General features: G+C 50.4%; 1 protein-coding gene across 13 annotated transcripts in view; it reads left to right on the forward strand.

The window, feature by feature from the left end:
- Positions 1-20,567, forward strand: part of GRAMD1B (GRAM domain containing 1B) — a 229,257-nt gene that overhangs the window by 193,200 nt on the left and 15,490 nt on the right. For 12 of the 13 annotated variants that reach the window (XM_087433833.1, XM_087433838.1, XM_087433834.1 and 9 more), the window contains 8 exons: positions 471-491; positions 10,998-11,082; positions 11,641-11,744; positions 12,522-12,617; positions 13,919-13,999; positions 16,960-17,075; positions 18,942-19,098; positions 20,238-20,427. In XM_087433833.1, the coding sequence (XP_087289959.1) occupies positions 471-491; positions 10,998-11,082; positions 11,641-11,744; positions 12,522-12,617; positions 13,919-13,999; positions 16,960-17,075; positions 18,942-19,098; positions 20,238-20,427 (850 nt within the window). The remainder of the gene's footprint in view (positions 1-470; positions 492-10,997; positions 11,083-11,640; positions 11,745-12,521; positions 12,618-13,918; positions 14,000-16,959; positions 17,076-18,941; positions 19,099-20,237; positions 20,428-20,567) is intronic. The other variant, XM_087433837.1, reaches the window with a different exon arrangement.

Consider the following 20,567-nt stretch of genomic DNA (forward strand, 5'->3'; position numbering starts at 1 on the left):
TTTCCTTCCCATACTGCAAAGAGCCCCCTCCTGCCTTCTCCAGAGGGGCCGACTTGGAGCGGAAGGCTGGGTTGGCCACCATCTCTACTTTGCTTCTGGTCAGGGCCCATTTAGGGACTGGGTCTTGGATGCCTGCCGTGCATCCTTTACCCCCATCAGAAGAAGCTTGTGATGGGGCTCCGACTCCCTTCCAGCTGAGCTCTAGCGGGTGCTGCCGCTGCCTGCCTCCCCAGTCGCGGTGGGGCTTCCAGCATGGACTGCTCCCTGGGCCTCCTTTCTGGAGCTGTCTTGAGAAAGGAGGCCCCCTCCCGAGCAGCAACATGGGAAGCATTCAGCTGCATTTGGGTTCCTCCTCCCTGCCTGCCCTCTGCTGTCTGTGTAACCTTCCCTCTGGAGCCAGGAGTACCCTGGCCATTCCCAGCATCTCTTCCCTGACTAATTTTACTTTCTCTTTTATTTTGTCCTTTCAGAAAAGCCAGAGTTGGTATAATGTAAGTATCCTTGTTTCTCCTCTTGTTGGGTACCTGTGGAGCGGGCGGGGGCTGGAAGTGGTCAGGGGGACGCTGAGGTGTGGAGAATAGTTTGGTTCCCCCATGGGCTTGAGTAAATTGAGGCCTGGAAAGGTGGGCTCTTCCTCTGACCAGCCTCCTCCCTCAAAAACAGATACAGTGGTTATCTTTTGTAGCAGGCCAAGACTGCTGGTGAGGGAGGATTTGATTCAGAGAGACCAGGGAGGGATGGCCTGCCTTATGCTCCCCTAGACTCCTGGACCAGGCTCCTCCAACCCTCAGGGAAGGGACCAGTCAGGGAGGCATGCCTGGGCCAGACAGATTGCGGGACTGGGACAGCCCTGGGGCTTGAACTTAGGGCCAAAGTTTCCTTTCCTTAACCAAGACAGTTTGGGGGAAATGCAGCCAGAAAACTCTCCCCTCTCAGTGGAGAGGCTGTCCCATGTAATGGAATTTGACTTCTGCACCAAGGCATACCTCTGTGGCTCCAAGGGCATGCTCCTTCTAGAAGACATCCACTGCTCTGGGTCTGGTGAAGGTGTAGCCTGGGGTCGTCCAGAGGGTGGTTCAGCCAGCTGCTCCATACCCAGGAACCGTATAATGAAGTGAACAGTCCCTGCAGAGGCCACATCCTCGGTCACATAGACTGGGCCCCAAGATTTTGAACTTTTCCTCTGAAGAGCAGTTGGCTGAAGTTTCTCAGCTGGCCCCTACCCCTTGTGCTCCGCCCTCTGGGACTTCTCAGTGGAGGGACTGGTTGTTTGCAACCATGGCCTGGCCTCAGATCATCCTCTTTCCTTCTCTGAGTCTGCGTTCCCCGCACTTGACTGATTGATCTCGTGGATGCCATCTTTCCCCCTCTCCTAACACCAGGCTCTACCTCGGCAGGTTACATGGGCATGGGGAAGGTGTGGGGGAAGGTGGCTGTGAATGACAGAAGTTGGGAACACTCTGGGGAAGGGGAGGGTGGGTGGGGGGTAAGGGCAAGGCTTGGTTTAATGTAGGGACTTGGGTTGGAATCACTGGTGTATGTGTCTGGGGGTGTTTTCCTATAGAGCTCAGTGAGTCCCCCAAATCAAGCACATGTCAGTTAGCCCTGTGGCTCCCGCCCTCCTGCTGCTCAGCACACCTGCCTATCTCTGGACAGCTCAGAATTGATCAATCTACCCACCTTAGCCCGACCCAGCACAAACAAGGCTGAGGTTGGTGGGCTGTGCTGATGAGAGGGGAGTTGAGGGCTGAGGTGGCTTGCGTGGGGGAGAAGCTGGACTCCACCCCCTGATCCCCCACCCTCCCCCTTGGGCCCCCCCCATGGACTTCAGCTGGCCTCATGGCCTCCCCACGCTGCTTAGAGCTCACATCCTGGAGGAAAGAGAAGCTCCGTGTGTGTGGGAAAGAGGTGGGGGAGGGAGGGGTGCTGTGTGGGGACCTCGCATCCTTGCCTGATGGAACCTTCCACCCTTCTGAGCAGTGTTGCAAAACTAGTGCCCCCAAAGGGGAACAGGAAACCCGTGGCCACAGACCTATGAGACAGTTAAAACTGCCAGATGTGGACGTGAAAAGTACCCATTTTTGCTGCTAGTCTCTGCCCTCTCCCTCTCATCTGCTGCTTCTCTTTGCTCTTTCTGTTCCGTCTCAACCTTTCCTTTTCTTTAGCTCTTCCCTACCCTTTCCTCCCTGACTCCCCCTTTTTTCTTTTCTCCACCTCTGTTTTGCCTCTCCTTTCTCTGATTTCCATCTCCTGGCTGGCTTTCTCTTTCTCTCTGATTCTAGCAGGATTTACTTTCTTTCTTCTCTGGTCTTTCTCCCATCCTTTCACCTCTAATTTCTTATCTCTCAGCCCCACACATAAGAACTGGCCTCTGAGCGCTCAGCAGAGTGACCAGCTAGAAATAGATGCTGCCTCTTGGCTGGAAGGGCCAGGTGCCACATGGGCGACCAGAAGTCAGGGGTTCCGATGACAGATAAGGGAGAGAGAGCAGAGGAGCCGGGCCTGGCCGGATACCTGCTTCCTGATGGACTGAGTCCACCTGCAGCTGGAGACATGTGGGAGCAGTCAGCCCTCACTGACTCTGCAAGTCTCTGTGTAAAATCCTCCTCCAAAATACACTCGTTTGCCAGGCCGTTCCTGCCTCTCACCCTCGATTAATCCTAGGTTGCCTCCTTTCACCCTCCACCCCTCACCCCTGTTGAATTACAGAAACATTATTGATCACCCAGCAACAGATCATTAACTCACAGAGGCCAAGGGCACGAGGGACTCTGCTGAGCAGCGTTCAGTGATTCCCTCCTGACTCCCCGCTCCTGGACTCCTGCTCTCACCCTGGGGCTTATTCTAGAAACTCAGCTGCACTAGACATCATGGGATCCATCCACAATGTCTTCCTGCTGCTCCCGCCGCCTCTACGCCCCCATTCAGGGTCCCCTGTGTCTGCCCTCCACGGCCTGGGTGCCACCCTCTTCCTGGTCCTGCTAAACTTCCAGTGTGGACATCCTGACCTGGTGCTGAGACAGGGAGCAGAATGGAACAGTGTGGAGGAGGGGGATAGAAATGGCAGGTGGACTTTGGGAGGAAGAGGCAGAAGCTGAGCAAATGGTAGGAAGCTGGGAGGTGACAACGGACCTCTAGCTGGCCTGACCTGCAGATGTCAGGAGCTGTGTCTAGTTTATCTTTCCATTGTTTCTTCATGTGTTGTCACATTCAGAGGGTAATCAGCAGCTGCCATAGTGGGTAGAGCCCTAGAGGGGCTGCCTTCAAGTAACACCAGGACCCCCTCCTCCAATTATAACTCTGCTCTCTTCCTGAGACTAGTGCCCTGGCTCTGGGCTCACCCACTTCTGGGTGTCTGTAGAACAGCAAGATTCTGCCTGTTGCATACAGCAAGTGTCACCCCCATGCGTGCACGCTCTGATGGTACTAGTGTGCTTATCTGTGGGCAGGGGCCTGAGCATGGCTTTCCCTTAGGCACGACTGCTCTGGGTCAATCATGACGCTATGACCTGGGTGTTTTCCCAGAGCCACCTGAATCAATGCACACAGGTGTGGAGTGCCCCATGCTCCCCGTGCCTGTGCCCCTGGCTGGCTGGACACCCTGCTCCTGCAGTGCGCCGTGCATGTATCTATGCTCTCGTGTGCAGAGGCCCCATCAGTAAACTTCGGTTCAACCCCCTGCTCACCAGCATTGCCCCCAATAGTTCATCCATGTGTTTTCAGGAGTCCCTTGCCCTGCCCTTTTGCTTTGACCTGGTTTTCTGTTCTCCCTGAGTGTGCTCCATCCTCCTCCTTGCCTCTGTGTTGCCCTGAGTTGGTTAGACTCTGACCTTCGGGAAGGATACCCTGTCTCTCCTTCTCAGCTCTGCTGGCAGCCCTGTTTGTATTAAAGTCTCTCTCCTGACACTGGTGGTAGCTCTGCATCTGTTCTGCTGCCTGAGGCTCTATCGTTGCACTGGAAGTCCTTCAGATAGGTAAAGGCTTTGTAGTCCCCAGCTCTGGGGACAGTTAGAAACGCCCTGGCCAGATTCAGGACAGCGAGGGTCGGCACAGAGTTGCTGACCGTCGTGAGAACATCTCAGGCCCGCTGGAGTAATCTGGGGCTGATGTGAGGGGAAGCCCACCCAGCACCTCCCTGCCGGCTTCCCAGCCTCCTCCCTCACCTGCTCCTTCTGCATTGTGCTTTTACCTGTTTAGCCAAGGAGGAGGTGTCACCATGGTGACAGACCACCTGGGGCTAAAGAGTGCATCCCACGAAGGGAAGTGGCTGAACCCCAGGAACATTCAGGTCAAGAGTGGGGTTTGAAGGCCGGGCCATCTGCAACTGCCCTGAGTCCCCCCAGGCCTGATCTTACCCTTAACGCCCCCCTTGACCATCCCAATTTTATTCATCAAGGCCTCCAGCTTGGGAGGTGCAGCCCCAATAGATGTGAGATGGAGGGATAAGCAGAAACAGGGCTTTGGCTTCAGCAGGGAGCCAAGGGGAAAGTTGGGGGTGTGAGGGGTGCAGTCTGCCCCTCTAAGATGGCCCCTGCTCGGCGCAGCAGGCTTACATCTCGGATGAAGCAAATAGTCGTAGAAGTCTCCTCCCTGGAGCCTCAGGTGGGTAAGGTACTGTCCTCATCTGCCTCGCCTCCCTTTCCTGGGGTCAGTCATCTCCGTGGTAACCCAGGGAAGGAAATTTTTGAGATCAGCGGAGGGCAGCCCAGACCCTGGCAGCTGCCTAGGCGTAGCACCCAGATTGCCTGAACCCCCCAGGTTAGGGATGCTGGCTTTCTGGCGGGGAGGAAGGGATGGTGCTGATCTTGTGGAATGACCAAGCAAGTCTGGCAGGCATAAGACTGAGAGCCGGAGAGCAAAGCTTTGTAGGAATGGAGTTCAGATGTTAGGGGGACGGTGAAGGAAGCAGGAGTGCTGAAAGGGGAACTGCCGGTGACACCCTTAGGAGCCTGGTATCTTTCTCCAGGGACTGACTGCTTCCTCCAGTTGCGTCCATCTCCCCTCTGTTATTTACCCATTATCTCGAAGAGTCTTCCTGACCCCCATTCCCCTGACAACCATCCTTAACTTTCTCCAGAGTGGACCCATCTTTCCAGGGGAGACCCACTCCCACTCCTCTCTCCACCTTTCTGTGTTACCCCCATGCCCACCCCCGGCTCTCCTCTTTCTTTGCTCAATCACCTCCCCCATCTCCACTCTCCCCTTATCCCACATCTGGCTCCTCTCGACACGGATTTGGTTGGAGGGCCAGAGTTTTCCTTGAGGGTCTTAATTGATTTCTTCCTAGGTGAGGCCAGTACTCCACCAAAGTCCATCTTTTTTCTCCTGGGCTCCTCTACCCCCTTCTCCCCCCTGCTGTGCCCAGGGAGGGGGTACCACTTGGTCCCAGCTCCCAGTGTTTGTCATAGAGTTAATGTTTAGCCCAAGGCCAATTCCCTCTCCTCAGGCTGGAAGCTACCTGCTGCCCTGCCCTGCCCAGCCCTTGTGAGGGGGTGTAGGAGATAAAGGCTGAGCACACCGAGACTCCTCTCTGGGGGTTATTTCTCTGGGTGTGTCCTGCCCCTGCCTCACCCCATTGCAGCCCAAGTGGTCATCCCTTCATCTGACCCAGCCAGACTCAGATGTTTGCAGGGAATTACTCTAAGGATTCAGCCCTCACAGGTCTATGTACCGCCTAGATCTTGGGGTCTGGTGTGGCCCAGGAGAGAGACATTCTGGTCTCCCTGGAAAATGGAATTGCTGAGTTCTGCTACCACACTGCTGGGATAGGGCTGACACACTCAGGGCAGGGAGATGCTCACATGTGTGGTGGGGAGAGTGTTGGCAGGGACGGGGCACCCAGAAGCCATGCATATAGAGCTGAGGATCTGTGTGGGTGTGTGCACATGTAAATAGGAACAGTTTTGGAGGTGTATGAGGAATGCGGTCATTTGGTAAATAGTTTTTGAGCAGCTGACATTTAAAACACATCGTGCCAAGTGCTGTAGAAGATATAAAGGTATTTGAGGCGTAGATCCTTCCTGGAAAAGATGGTGGTCTGAGGGAGTCATGACCCTGCATGACATGATGGATGGGGGTGGTGGCTGAGTCCAGGGTGTGTACATCGAGAGGGGGACACAGGAGTTTGGGGAAGGATTCAGACTCTTCCTCTGCTTTCTCCAACAGTGTTTAACCGGGAGACCCTAGGTTCCTCTGAATCAGAATCCTTGGGTTTGGGAGTCAAAAATCTACATTTTTACTGCATTCATTAGGTCATTTTTAAGTATGCTAAAGTTTGTTGCTGCATCAAATCGCTAAGACTCCTAGGACAAAGGCACCACTTGTCATTATGCGCAGGCTTGAGCTCCTCCTGGCAAGGTGGGCACAGCTGGGGAGGGTGAGGGGGGTGCCCCATTTGTTTCAAAGGTCTCACTTTCCTGGGAGTCCAGGTCTTCCCAGCCCCAGTGCTGTCTAATCCCTCTCCTGCTTCTCTACCTGGAGCCCTTCTTGTCCCTCTTGGCCTGGCTCCCGTTCCTCTCCTGGAGATCCCATTTCCCTGCATTTGGCTGTCAACTTTTGACCTGGGGCCAAATTCTCTGCTCTTAGCATTGATAACTTGGCCCTCAAGGTCTGAGCAGCTGCCTGGGAATCTTCTTGCTTTGATCCCCCTCATGCTAGGGCAAGAGGCAGGGCAGGATCCCTGGAAGGGAAGGAGATGCCCCAGACAGACCCCGGAGCTGACCTCAACTTCTCCAGGCCATCTGCCCAACTTCTCCCCACGAGCACGTCTGAAATGAGATGTGTTCAACTTCCAAATCTGCTGCTGCTGCTGCTGCTATAGGGCAGTTGGTGGACGGATGGGTCAGTGAGGGGAGAGTGTGTCTTCAAGAAGTCCCTGGCTGTTTGAGTCAAATTTCGGATTTCATCGTAACAGTGGTGCCTCTGGCACCTCCCCCTCCCCCTCCCCCTCCCCCCTTTGGAGCCCTGGCCAGCTACTTTCCATTGCAGGAAACATCTGCTGGGGAGGCCAGGCTAGGCTGGGGGTTACTGGAGGACGTTGGCCAGCACCATCACCCAGATCCTGTAACTTGAAGCATGTGTAGGGCTCTGGCCCTGCCCACCCCCCCTCCCTCCTTCCCTCCCACCCTGGGAGAATCTAACAAAGAAGTTATTTGCTGGTCAGCCAAGAGGAGCATGGTCTGGGAGGAAGGGGTGTGTGTAGGGTGGGAGTGAGAGCAGGCCCTGTTGCCACAGCCAGTGGTGGCCGCTCTGCCTGGGAGAGGGCCATGAGTCATAGCAACCAGCGCCCGCCCAGAGGAGAGATTGTACATTTCAGACCAACTATGAGCCACTCTGCTGTGTGTGAGTAACTGGTGGGGTGGACCTCGACCTGGCTGTGGGGTCATCCTCTTCCTGCGCAGTTTCCCTTTGCACCTGCTGTGTTGTCTGCGTCTTCTGGCCTCAGCTGGCTTCTTGGAGTGGCTATTCACACTGACCGGGAGGAGGGGCTTCACCACACCCTCCCTGGGTCAGCCTCAGCCTGAAGACCAGCCACACTGTGGAAGCCGAGTGGGATGAAGCACAACCTGGCCATGGGAGACTGGCCGGCCAGCCTGTCCCAAGAACCATGCTGACCACATCCTCCCGTTTGTGAAATTTCACTCTGGAACAGAGCTCTAGGAGAGAAAAGGAGGGCACTCAGGGTCACATAGATCCTCTGCCAAGAAGCCAGAGGTCACCCTTCTGCGTTCAGCCTGGGCGAGACTGTTTATCCTGTGGGGACGGTAGGGAATCAAAGCTCAAGGAGTGGGGCTCCTTTGGGAGGTGGAGCTGTAGGAGCAATGGAATCTCTGACGGAATCTGGGGTCCTCTGGAGCCTCCTGCTGGAGCAGGACAGCCAGCCTTTGCAGTGGTACCTGAAGAGGTTCACGGATATACCTGCTGGTGAGGAACTCTGTTGCTGGCATGGATCTGAGGAAATCCCAGCTGTGAGTGTGCAACCTAATTTCTCTGTGCCTGTGTGACAGTTCTGCTGCACTCTTGTCAGCCCCCACTTGGCCCTGCCACCTGAGGGCCCCAGATTTGACAGTCCTTGAACCAAAATTCTTTGGCCATTTAACATTAAGATAGGTGAGCCATGCCTCACCTTTGGAGGAGACTGCTTTAAGGGCATGGGGGTGGGAGTGAGAGGGTCATGGTCTCTGGTGGCAGGAGGATATATGGTGGCAGGCCAATCTCATGTAGCTCTGTGCTTTAAACTCTAGGAGGCAAAGGCTGGCCTGCCGTCCACATTGGCAGCCTGGTAGAATCAGGGCATTTGTTTGCAAGCCTGGGTTAATGAGTCCCTGCACCCAAGCCAGTCCTTGTAGAACTGGCTGACTTCAGAGGTGAGGGCTGGATTTGCCCTCCCTCTCCCCACAGCTACAGCTTTGTTCCAAGGAAAGCAGCAGAGCAGCTCCCTCCCTTGGCCTCCAGTTTGGAGATTAAGGCCGGACTCCCTGCACCTCCACCTTTGTAGATGTCTGAGTTCCCGTTGGATGTGAGAGAAGTAAGGGTGAGAGAGCAATAGGGAAAGAACATTAGAAATTGTGGGAATTGCAGGCTGCAGGTAATTGGGTGCTTGATGTCCAGTTTCATCTGAAGGGGGTTTGGGGCCACCTAGTAGGCTGGTCCGCAGGCTGATATTGGAACTTTGTAAATACAAAGACCCACTTGACTGATACAGTTTTTAAAAAAATTTAACTGTGGTAAAATACACATAACATACAATTTACTGTCTTAAGTATTTCTGAGTATATGGTTCAGTAGTGTTCATTCATATTGCTGTGCAACCAATTTCCAGAACTTTTTCATCTTGCAAAACTCAATATCCCCCCAAAAAGGCTCCATTTGTGGGCATGGAATGCTAGTGGGGGGCCTCAAAGTAGGTGAACATCTCCTCCCCAAGAGAGTGTGCTCTGCTGGGGCAAGGACCCTCAGGCAGCAGAGAGTGACGACTCAGACCAGGAACCCTGGGCCAGACTGCCTGGGTTCACAGCCCACGCTTGCTCTTGGTAACCACATACCTTGGGCAAGCTGCTGAACCTCGCTGTGCCTCAACTCCTGTGTGCAAATGAGATGAGGGAGACAACCCTGTGCTCAAATGAAATGATGTACGTGAAGGGCTTACCACGGTGCTTGGTACATGGTGGTAACTCTTTGCACCTGAGCTTCATTGTAGCTCTAGAAGGTCCATTGGACATAATGAGGAACTTGCCGACGGTCAGGTGGTCCAGCAAGGGTTTTCACTGTGTGGACTCTGTTCTGTGAGGCCAGGCAGCTGTTGAGGTTGGACGTCTCAGTTCAGTGTGATACTAACATGGGCCAGAGGAACGTTGTGTTCTGAGGGGTTTTCTAGCCATAGGAGTCACGGGATGGGCTGGCTTCCAGATATTCACTCCCAGTAGCCCTGATACTTGGTTCAGGTGATTCCTGAAGTTTGGGACTCTACAACATAGATTGCTTTGGGGAAGGTAGCGGGGCATGCACTGTTACAACTTGTTTTATGAAGAAGCCAAAAGAAAAGTTTAAAATTCAAATGAACTATAGACAAAGTTGAAAGCACTTTCTTCTCTCTCTCTCTTCTGGAAAACCTCCTTAAACTAAATCATGCCATTTTCTCTGCCCCCAACTTTCTGAAATACTCTTACTCCTTCTAGCACAAAAGTCATTGGGCCTCCTAGCTCAGGTAGTCAGTGTGTGCTATGAATGTGTTCAGGCCACAGCCTCGGCCTCCTTGTGGGCCATTTAGCTTTGCAGAAAGCCAAAAACTGAACAGTCCCAAGCTTATTCATTCCATCGTCACCACAGCTGTATGCCAATGCATTCCTAGGGAAGTAGGTGAGAAAGTGTAAATGGCCAAGACCCATCTGTCACCATCACCAGGACTGTCTGATGATCAACAAAGCGCCTGGGTGGAGGGCAGATGTCTCTCTGTCGCGATGCACGGCTCTTCGTGAGTTGTGCACTTCATGTATCATCTTTGGGTGCCTTTTGTCTATGGGACACACTTCTTTTTTTTTTAATTTTAAGATTGTAAGCTCAGAAGGAGCAGGATTCTTGGCTCATGGAATTTCCAGGGAGGATTTGCTAAGGCGGTTGATGAGTATGAGTCCTCACTGAGGCACTCAAAAAGCTAGGTGGGCTCAGGGGCATCTGGACGCAAAGGTGGTAGTGGGAGGTGAGCACAGGACCAGGGATTGAGAGGTCTGCCACTGGTGGACTGGGGGACCTTGGGCAGGGGACTGCTCTCTGGCTTTAGCATTCTCATCAGTAATGAAGGGTTGGATTAGATAATCTTGTAAAGGTGTGGGAATGAAGGTTGTATGCCTATAGTTGCCAGCTGTGCTTCTAAATTCTCTACTTCTGGGCTTATTCTAGTACTAGTTTTATAAGTTTTTCTTTAAACCCAGTCTTTGTAAAAGTGTGATTTCCCACTAGTTTTATTGAGATACAATTGACGTATAACATTGTACTAGTCTTATGTTTTATGATTTTCATCATGAATTTCACATACAACCAAGTCCTCTCTCTGTTAGTCATGATAACTTTTTCTAAGGGGTGCGCTGGGCACCATCATAGCTGGGTCCTGCTGGGGGGCTTGGAGAGCCCCCTCAGACCCCTGCTTCACTGTCAAGGTGGTGCTGCCTTGACAGCAATAGCCAGAAGGCAGAACAGCAATAGCTGACATGGTGGGTTCCAGGAAGCTCCCTCTCTCATCTTGGGATGTAATGTGGGCCCTGCTTAGTATGTTTGACCTTTTCCCATTGATGGACACTGGGTTCAAAGCCTTTTGCAGTATCAAATTCTCTCCATCATGTTTTTCCGTACCAAGCCCCCTTTGCCTAACTTGGCCTCCTAGGGTCTATGGGATATCAGAGCCTCATCTTTGCCTTTTAAACACACAAGCAGGTGCTCCTCCTGCACCCTGCACCACAGAACCTGGGAACATCCTACTAACCTTGGCCATTGTCATGCAGGTGTTAAGCCCCACTTACAAGCAGAGAAATGAAGACTTCAGAAAGCTCTTTAAGCAGCTTCCAGACACGGAGCGCCTCATTGTTGGTGAGCTGGGTGACCTGGGTGTGGGGACAGAGAGGAAGTCAGGGAGTCCAGGGGACTGCGCTCAGCCTGCTTCTGTCTAGAGGTTCCCCAAGTAAGAGCCAACCCAAGTGAGAACGTCTGTCTGGAACAGGGAGAGAGGATGTCCAGGGCACTGACCCCCACGCCCCCACCTCGAGAGAGAGAGAGCCCAACCTGGAAGGAGTGACTGCCACTCTTATCTCTGCAGATGGTCCAGCAGTGAAGGGGTTGGGGTAATTGCAAATGGGGGAGGGGTGTTAGTTGAATTTTGTTGGCCTTTTCTGCCTCTCACTTTTTCCTCCTTCTGTTATCTCATCCATTCCTTGGTCTCTCAGCAGTAGTGTATTTCACATCCTTCATGTTCCTGATCATGAGATGCTAGGGATTCCCTTGCCAATACTTCAAGTGTCTCACACAGCTAGTCAGTAGTAGGCAGTTGGGCTCTCCCAGGCTGGTGAGAGGGGTGGCATGCTTGATTTGTGGTGTTTTGCTGAAAATGCTTCCTGTCTCTGAGCTCCTCTATCCCCCATCCTACCACAGATTACTCATGTGCACTCCAAAGAGACATTCTTCTTCAGGGCCGACTCTACCTCTCGGAAAATTGGATCTGCTTCTACAGCAACATCTTCCGCTGGGAAACTCTGGTAAAGACCTGGGGTTCGCTCCCTTGGGCTGTCCCCTTGGCTATGGCTGAGCAAGCTGCTCTGACTTTCTTCCTTTTGTTGACTTCATGCTCTACCCAAGCTTTTGTATAATTAACAGAAGCGCGTGTCTGAGTCTTGAAGCATAGACCTCCTCTACTATGTCTTCGCCTCCCTCCCTCTTGGGTTTATAAGAGAGCATTGAGAGCATTTGCTTTTGGCAAATGCAGGTAAATGTTTGGCAGGAGTCACCGCAGAAGGAAGAATAGTAGAGTAAAAAGGGCATTGGCCTTGGGACTCAGAGCTGGCTTGTATACTTTCTGGGTTCTGCAGCTGATTAGCTATGTTTGCCTCTTTGTTTGCCTCTGTTTCCTCATCTTACAAAATAAAGTGGAAAAGATAAACTAGATAACTTCTGTGGTCCCATCCAGTGCCAGTGTTTCTGTAAGTGGCAAATAGTGGGGAACCTCTGCACATTTATCAAACTGTGTAGAAATGAGGAAGAATGCTTTTCCAAACAAGAATCAAGACACCCCTGGGCTCTAGGCGTGGCTCAGTCACCACTTTGCTGTGTGGCCTCTGTAAAATAGGGGGCTAACCCAGATGGTCTCTAAGGAGGTCCCTACCAGGACACCAGGAGGTCCTCTATGTGTTTAGAAATACACAGACTGTGATCTGATTTCCTCTGTCTGCACTGGTGCCATGTGAACACTCTTTGTCTGACTCTGTTAATGCCTCTTCTTGCTTGTTGTCCATTCTCTGTCCCTGTGGCCATGCCAGCTGACTGTTCGTTTGAAAGACATCTGCTCCATGACTAAAGAAAAAACAGCTCGCCTCATTCCCAATGCCATCCAAGTTTGCACTGACTCGGAAAAGGTAAGTAGAGTCTAATCATTGCATCAGTATGGAGGCCAGTAGGATTGGAGGGAGAGGCAGTGAGGTGATGCAGATTGCAGGAGCCACCTCCATGGTGGGCAGGGTGTTTGGAGTCTGAGCGGGGGGAGGGTGGAATGGCAGAACATTGGACTTGGAGCCAGGACACCTGAATTTGAGTCCCGTGATGGTAGGCATGTTACGTAACCTCTCTGAGTCTCAATTTTCTCATGTGTAAAACGGAGCCAGCAATACCTATTTAACAGAGTCTTGAAATGACATCAGACATTTAAAAATGCTAAATTGTAAAGCACTATACAAATGTAAGTTGTTTTCATTGTGTGTTAGCTTAGCTCACCAAGAGGGATAAGGAGTCTGATAGGAAATGGGTTGTCCATATTGGTATGTGGAAAATGTGGTAGATAAAATTTAGGGCAGAGAAAACACTGTGATCTTTGACCTTTAACTAGAGCCTGAAGACTGATAGCTTCAGGGCTAGGGGTGGCCTAGGTTTCTGCTGAACACAAGGTCCACTGTGACCTTGGACCCAGGCAGTTCAGTGGCAAGAACCATGAGACTTTAGGGTCAGATAATCTTTGGTTTGAATTCTGTTTCTGGCATGAGTCAGCTTTGTGATTACAGAAGTCACCTAAGGTTACCAGCCTGTTCTCTTGATTAGGTGTTAGCAGTTATGTTTATTTTCCAAGGCTTTTATGTGGTTTAAATGAACAGCATTTGTGAAGCACCTACAGCATGTTCAGTAAAATCTGGTTTTCCCGTCACTTTCTTCCCACCCTTTATAAAGGGTCCCCATTAATATGTAAGCACCGTAAGAGCAGGGGTCTCTTTCTGTCGTTTGCTATTGTACCCAAAATGTGTAGAATAGTGCCTAGCCTCAATATTCAGATATTTGTTGACTTAATGATTGAAAAGGTGAGTGTGTTGGTGGATTTGTCTTCTTCCCTTTAGGCTGGGTCACAGCTCACCATTTACCCAGTTCCAGTAGGTAGGTGAAGGAAGTTTTTATGAAAGCTTCAAACCAGACAGAGAAGCACTGAGGAAAGTGTTGGTGAATATTGATGGACTTGGTTGCAGTGGGGACTTAGAGGTCCCAAGTACCTAGGCCCCTGGTGTGCTGATCACCATCACTAGAGTACCTGTGCTGTGATCACGGATAACTGAGAGTCAGTGGTGTTTAAGGATGTAATCAGTAGCTTTTTTTTTGAAGGAAGGAGCACCATGTCTCCATTCGTTATATTGTGAGTCCTAATAGGCATTTCTTGCCATTTTCTCTTCCAATTTAGCACTTTTTCACTTCATTTGGAGCCCGGGATAGGACATACATGATGATGTTCCGGCTCTGGCAGAATGCTCTCCTTGAAAAGGTAAGTACTGCCTAGCTACTTCCCTCAGCCTCAAGATGCATATCCACCTAGAATGTTCTTTCCCCTTGGATGTGGGTCCTGTGGAGAGATTGCTCTTACTGTGGCGTTGGCCAGCTCCAGTGTTTCCTCATGGTTCTGGAAGTCCCCCAGACTTGTGGTGAGTAACGTGTTCTCCCACTGGTGGTGTTGACCTGAGTCCTGAAAGTAGCATATTGCCTCTTATGTGAGCAGCCTCGTTGCTGCCTGGAGTGAGGCCCTCATTGACTTCAGACACTTCAGTACCACTGTTTTAAAATGTACCAGGATTTGTTTCAATCAGGTAAGACGCACAGACATGGAATGACTATCATGAAGGTAGAAGTTTTTGCACTTACAGATCCCTAGAAGCAGAGGCACATCCTGCCACACAGGGCCGCACAGGGAAGCCCCGGGGTCTGTCGGGAGGCAGAGAAAGCAAGGGGAAAGCATGGGCAAGAGTCTTTATTGTGGATTTCATGGAAGGAATGGATGAGGCAGGGTAAGCAGGCTGATCAGGTTTAGGATTGGCCAGTTTGAATAATTTCATCAGGCTTCGGGGTATAGAGACTGTCTCTAATTGCATGCTGCCTGTCCCTGGGGTAATTAGGGCAGAGGAATATTGGCCTGGATTGTAAGAGCTAGATAAAGAAGCTCGTTGGGGATCTGGGCTTTGGATTGGCTGGTTATGAAAGGACCCCCACCTCCACCCTAGGCAAGTTGTTTTCTATCTCTAGGAATTAGCTAACCCTGGGAGGGGGCAGTCGCTCCCCAGTCAGCAAGGCCTCAGATGCCAGAGCCTCAAAAATACAGAAAACGGGAAAATAGAGTTAATATAGCCACCCATTGACTGCTCGAGTGTTTGAAGGACATTGTGAAGAGACGCAGATGAAGGAGATGTTGTGGTTGTGGCCCTTAGAGAACTCCCACTCAGATGCTGTGGGGTGTTGAGAAACAGCCTCCAAGCCAGAGAAAGAAACAGAGAAAAAAATTATAAAATTATAATTATATAACATTATAATTATATGTAACATTTATGTATTTAAATATGTGTGTATCTACCTTGACTTGAGCCCAAACTTATTACTATCTAAAGAAAATTGAAAAGATTCATTATTTAGAGTTTCTTTTAACCTGAAAGTCTATATAGCCCTGGTATAAATCCTGGTAACTTATTTGAGCTGAGATCTTCTGCCTTTATTAGCCATCAGTAATGGTAAAATGATAACGTGTTTGAGTCTCCACTGGCAGGTTTGAATTTTCGGTTCACAAGCACTGTCATTTTTTTTTTTTTTTTTTAAAGATTTTATTTATTTATTTTTTCCCCCCAAAGCCCCAGTAGATAGCTGTACGTCATAGCTGCACATCCTTCTAGTTGCTGTATGTGGGACGCGGCCTCAGCATGGCCAGAGAAGCAGCGCGTCGGTGCGCGCCCGGGATCCGAACCCGGGTCGCCAGCAGTGGAGCGCGCTCACTTAACCACCAAGCCACGGGGCCGGCCCAAGCACTGTCATTTTTAAATAAGACAGAGGGTCATCTATATGGTTCACAAAAGCTCTCACAAAATAACTGTAAGAGTTCTGCCTGATGAATAGGGTCCGCTAATTGTGCTTGTCCTGACTATGGTCGGACAAGCTGAGCCGGGTGGAACTGCTTGGGGAACGCTGCATGGAGAAGGTGGATTGTTAAGAAAAGGGGGACGTGGTTTGGCAGATAGGCAAACGGGTCTCAGGCAGGGTGAATGGTATACATAGGAGAGAGGAGGTCCAGATAAAGGAGAGGGCACTGAGGGCCAGCACAGAGACCTGCCACCCCTGAACCCTGCCGGCTCAGAGAGAGCCCTGACTGTGCCGTTCTGGGCAGTTCTCCTTAGCTGGAAAACTGGAACCCTGGCTCATGGCATCCTGCCAGCTGCCTGCTTCTTAAACCATACCTTGAAAGGATGGGTTCGGCGAGTTTTCAGATTCTTTATCAAATCTATTGATGGGAAACATTCTTTGATTTTTTTTTTTTTTAAAGGTATTGACTGCTTCCGTTTTTCTTAATGTTCTTGCCCTCTTTTTCACATACTTATCCCTACCACCTTCTCCCCCTCCTCCCAACTCGAGACTCATTCATGGTCTCCTCCTCTGATCTTAGTTCTTTGACATTCTGTTGCCACTTTTCTGAAACTCTGAACCTCATGAGGGCTAACTTTTCTTAGGACAGTGCTTTTGAGGAGGACAGGTAGACACCTAGTGAAATACAAACTGAAACTAATACGTAGAACTGTAGCAAAACTGATTCTACTTGAGAATAAAGAAGGAAGTATTCAGGTAGTCAAGAGAGGGTTGGATGCGATGACCTTTGAGTTCCCTTAAACCTTGAGAGTGTAGGCTGCCTTCTAACCACAGAAACTGTCTAACTGTGAAATGGGACACCTTTGAGGTTGTACCTCGTTCTTGGATGTGATCCAGCAGGGCCTGTGTGGCCACTCTTAGTATGAGAAGATTTCTGCAGTGTGGAGGAGACTGGCTCAAGGGACATCTGGCGCTCATTTTGAGTCCAAATCAGAAGCTCTGTGATCACTCTGTCCCCAGAGTAACGTCAGTTTATGCCGCTTAATGCTGGACCTCATCCATAGGAGCAAAAGGTGGACAGTTACCATTCTCGAGGGGCCAGTTGGTCCTATTATGCAAATCAGAGTTAAGGGAATAGGCCAAGTTCCTTGCTTTGCTAAAAGCCATATTCTTAGGCAGAAGACTGGTGTCTTTCCAAGATCCTGAGAGGAGGGAAAGGGAGGTGGATGAGGTTGTCTTGGAGGCGTTGCTCTCCTTTTAGTTCCGCTAGGGACAGTGGAGTTTGGCTTCTCCTACCCTCGTGGGAGTCCAGCTCAACTCCGTGTCTCTGTGTAGAGTGTTCTCCCGAGGAAGGAAGGATCAGAATTGCTCTCTTGTCTCCTGCAGCCCCTGTGCCCCAAGGAGCTCTGGCACTTCGTTCACCAGTGCTACGGGAACGAGTTGGGCCTGACCAGTGACGACGAGGACTACGTGCCCCCCGATGACGACTTCAACACGATGGGGTGAGCGAGGTAGAGGGCAGGTTGCCCAGGGAGCCTTTCCAAGAGAGGCTAGGATGCTGGTGATGGCCTCACTGGGGAATGACATCTAAGTAAGGCCTGAAGGAAGTGAACCCTGAGGGTACCTGCAGGAAGACCCTCCCGGGCAGAGGGAAGAGCCAGGGGCAGCTGGGTGGAATGAACAAAGGACTAGTGGGAAGAAGAAGGTCAGGGAGATCAGGGGCCAGATTCTGAGGGCCTTTCGCCACCACCATGGTTGGCTTTTACTCAGAGTGGGATGAGAAGCCGTGGGAAGGCTTTGAATTGATAATTGATAAGATCTGACTTAACATTTTAACAGAATCACTCTGGCTCCTGGGTTGAAATAGACCGAAGAGGAGCAAGGGCAGACTGGCTAAGAGGCTATTGAATAATTTAGATCATTTAGATGAGATGATGGTGGTTTGGACCAGGGGCGTAGCAGTAGAAATGGCAATAAATGGTTAGTTTCTGAATATGTTTTAAAGGTAGAAGCAGAAATATCTTGAAAGATTGGCTGATGGATTGGAAAGGAACCAAAGGTGGCTTTAAGGTTTTCTTGAATTTACCAACTAGACAGACAGAGTTGTTTCAAACTGAGATGGGCAATACTGTAGGCAGAGCAGATTTTAGGGGAAGATCAGGAGCTTGGTTTTAGGCAGGTTGAGTTTGAGGTGACTCTTAGTCAAGAGGAGATGTCACATAGGCATTTGTGTATATGAGTGTGGAGTTCACCAGGGAAGTCTGGGCTAGGGACATAAACTTGGGAGTTATTAGTGGATAGCTGTGAGATAGGCTGAAACCACCAAATGACTGAATGGACATGAGGAGGAGATCAAGGATGGGGCTTAGGAACACTCAACAAGAGGAAGAAGCAGCAAAAGAAATCATGAAAGAACATCCAGTGAGGTGGGAGGAATACTAGGAGAGTTTCGTATCCTAGGAGCCAAGGGAAGGAAGTTTTAAGGAGAAGGGAGTATCACTGTGTCACTGCTGTTGATAGGTTAGGAAAGATGGGACCCCAAAGGGATACAAGCATGCTTGAGGTTGGAAGGTAGGTGGAGGCTTGGTGATAGTGTGAGAGGCACAGAGGAATAGAAAGCAAGGGAAGAACATCAATTGTGTAGTATGGACACCTGGGATCAGGTACAATTTCTGACACTTAATCGTGGTATCACTTAACCTCTGTGAATGTCTATTTGATTACCTCTAAAATACATGTAATGATTTACTCAGAGTTGTTATGCATCCACATGAGATAATTTGTAAACTATAAGTCAGATATTGATGGCGACGATGAGGAGTTCTCCCTTGGGAGAGGCTACAGTGGCATCCATGAGGTGTCCCTAGAATGGCACCCACCTTTATCTCAAAGAGGGTTTCCCTTCAGGTGTACAGTGCAGAGAAGCTCACTAGTTATGATCCACAATCTGGGCAGTACCAGTGAAGGGCTCTCATGTCCAGAGTCCTGTCCTAGTCACTGTTGGGAAATGAAATGTATGCTCACAGCCCAGATGTTTGATTCAAGTGGCCAGGTTGGGATGGGATGGGATGCCAATGGAAAAAAAATAGTTTAAGACAAATAATGATCATATTTAGGTAAGGATAAACCTAAGGAGGGTGCCTGGAAAAGGTGAGCCAGAAATTTTATTAAGGGAGGGTGGTGTAAGGTGGGAAGGCAGTTTCAGGAGAGCAATGTTGGGGGTGCGGGGTGGTTAGAGGAGGATCATATACAAAGTAAAGAAGTAGGAAAGCACATAGTTTTGGCTGGATAGACAGGTCTGAAGTTCTGAGAACACTTGGCAGTCTTGGCCACTGAGGTTAACATGGGCTCATGGTGTCTTTTTTCAGCTATTGTGAAGAGATCCCCGTAGAAGAGAATGAAGTGAATGACAGCTCATCCAAAAGCAGCATAGAGACCAAGCCAGATGCCAGTCCACAGCTGCCCAAGAAATCCATCACCAACAGCACACTGACATCCACAGGGAGCAGCGAAGCCCCTGTCTCGGTATGGGTGGAAAGCCTTTTGCTTCCACCCCCAATCAAGAGGCCAGTGTTTCCTAGCTTAGTCAACTCCACGGAGCCCCAACCTGGGGAGCAGGTAGAAGGGAGATTGGTTACATTGTGGTCAGTCTGTTCAAGGAGGCATCCTGGAGCAGATGGGCTCTCTGCCTTCTAATGGTGTAGTCCCAGGGTGCAGAGCTGGGTTTTCAGTGCTTTGCGTACAAGATTTTGTTTGGCTTCTGAGCAGATAAAAACATTTCAAGTTCATTGTGTGAGCTTTGCTCTTGATAGGCTGCTGCAGATCAGCCCCTCTGGTGGAGAACTATTCCGGGTCTTTTTTTCACTGCCTGGATCTAAAGTGAAAGTCATACATGAATATAGGACTATAGAACTGTTATCTGTTTATTCATTCATTCAATAAATAGTTATTGAGTTCCTAGCATATGCACTCCAATTTATTTTCCTACTGTGCTAGACTTTGTGAAAGAGATACAAATGTGCAAGAAGGACCGCTGTCCTCTAGGACTTGGTTACAGAGGGGATAGAAGCTTGATGAAGAAGAATGTCCAGGTGTAAGCTGATGGGTAGAAGAATGGGTGGGGCTCCTCAGGAAGGATTCCCAGAAAAGGGAGCCTTGTATTCCTGTGGCTTAGGGGTCAGACCACCTGGCCTTAAAATGAAAACATCATTCATTGGATGCCCAGTCTCCATTTTCTGCCTCTGAGGATATCTTTAAAATGTAGAGAATTGTATCTGTTCCCTTCCAGGGCTAATGGGAGAATGAATCAAAAAATACTTAGGAAGCCTTTTGAACTTCTTAGAAAACCAGGTACTAGTGAGAGGCAGGACCCCCTGTTCTAGCACGGTGGGGATGTGGCTCTGGGAAAGCTGTGACTGAAGGAGCCGATGCTGCTGACTTGTGGGGCTTGGTGTGCTGTTTAATGGTGAGCAAGAGAAGGGCAGAACCTTGTACTGTTTTCTCTGTCTTCCACGGCAAAGCTGGGGAAAACCCCCAGAGCGTGACTCCAGCCCGGCTCCTGTTGTCAATGTGAGGGCTCCTGAGGCCGGGTCCCCAACTTCCCTTTGGAGAGTAGGTCCAGAGCAGATTGCCCCTGTTGGGTGACGGCTCTGTCTCCATCCCAGTTTGACGGCCTGCCCCTGGAAGAGGAGGTGCTGGAGGGCGACGGGTCCCTGGAGAAGGAGCTCGCCATCGACAACATCATCGGGGAGAAGATTGAGATCATCGCGCCGGTGAACTCCCCTTCACTGGACTTCAATGACAATGAAGACATCCCCACCGAGCTCAGTGACTCTTCCGACACCCACGATGAAGGTGGGCATTTGAAAATGGGTGCAGAGTGGTCTTTCCTCTTTCCATTTTGAAGGCTAAAAGGATGTCCCTCTGTAGAGACTGGAGTCAGTCTCTGGGTTCCTGGTGGAAAGGTGGGTGGGTAACAGAGCTTTTTAAAAAAA

The sequence above is a fragment of the Ceratotherium simum genome, chromosome 7, assembly GCF_057802395.1.
Source record: "Ceratotherium simum simum isolate JZ-2026a chromosome 7, ASM5780239v1, whole genome shotgun sequence".
NCBI classification, from domain to species: domain Eukaryota; kingdom Metazoa; phylum Chordata; class Mammalia; order Perissodactyla; family Rhinocerotidae; genus Ceratotherium; species Ceratotherium simum.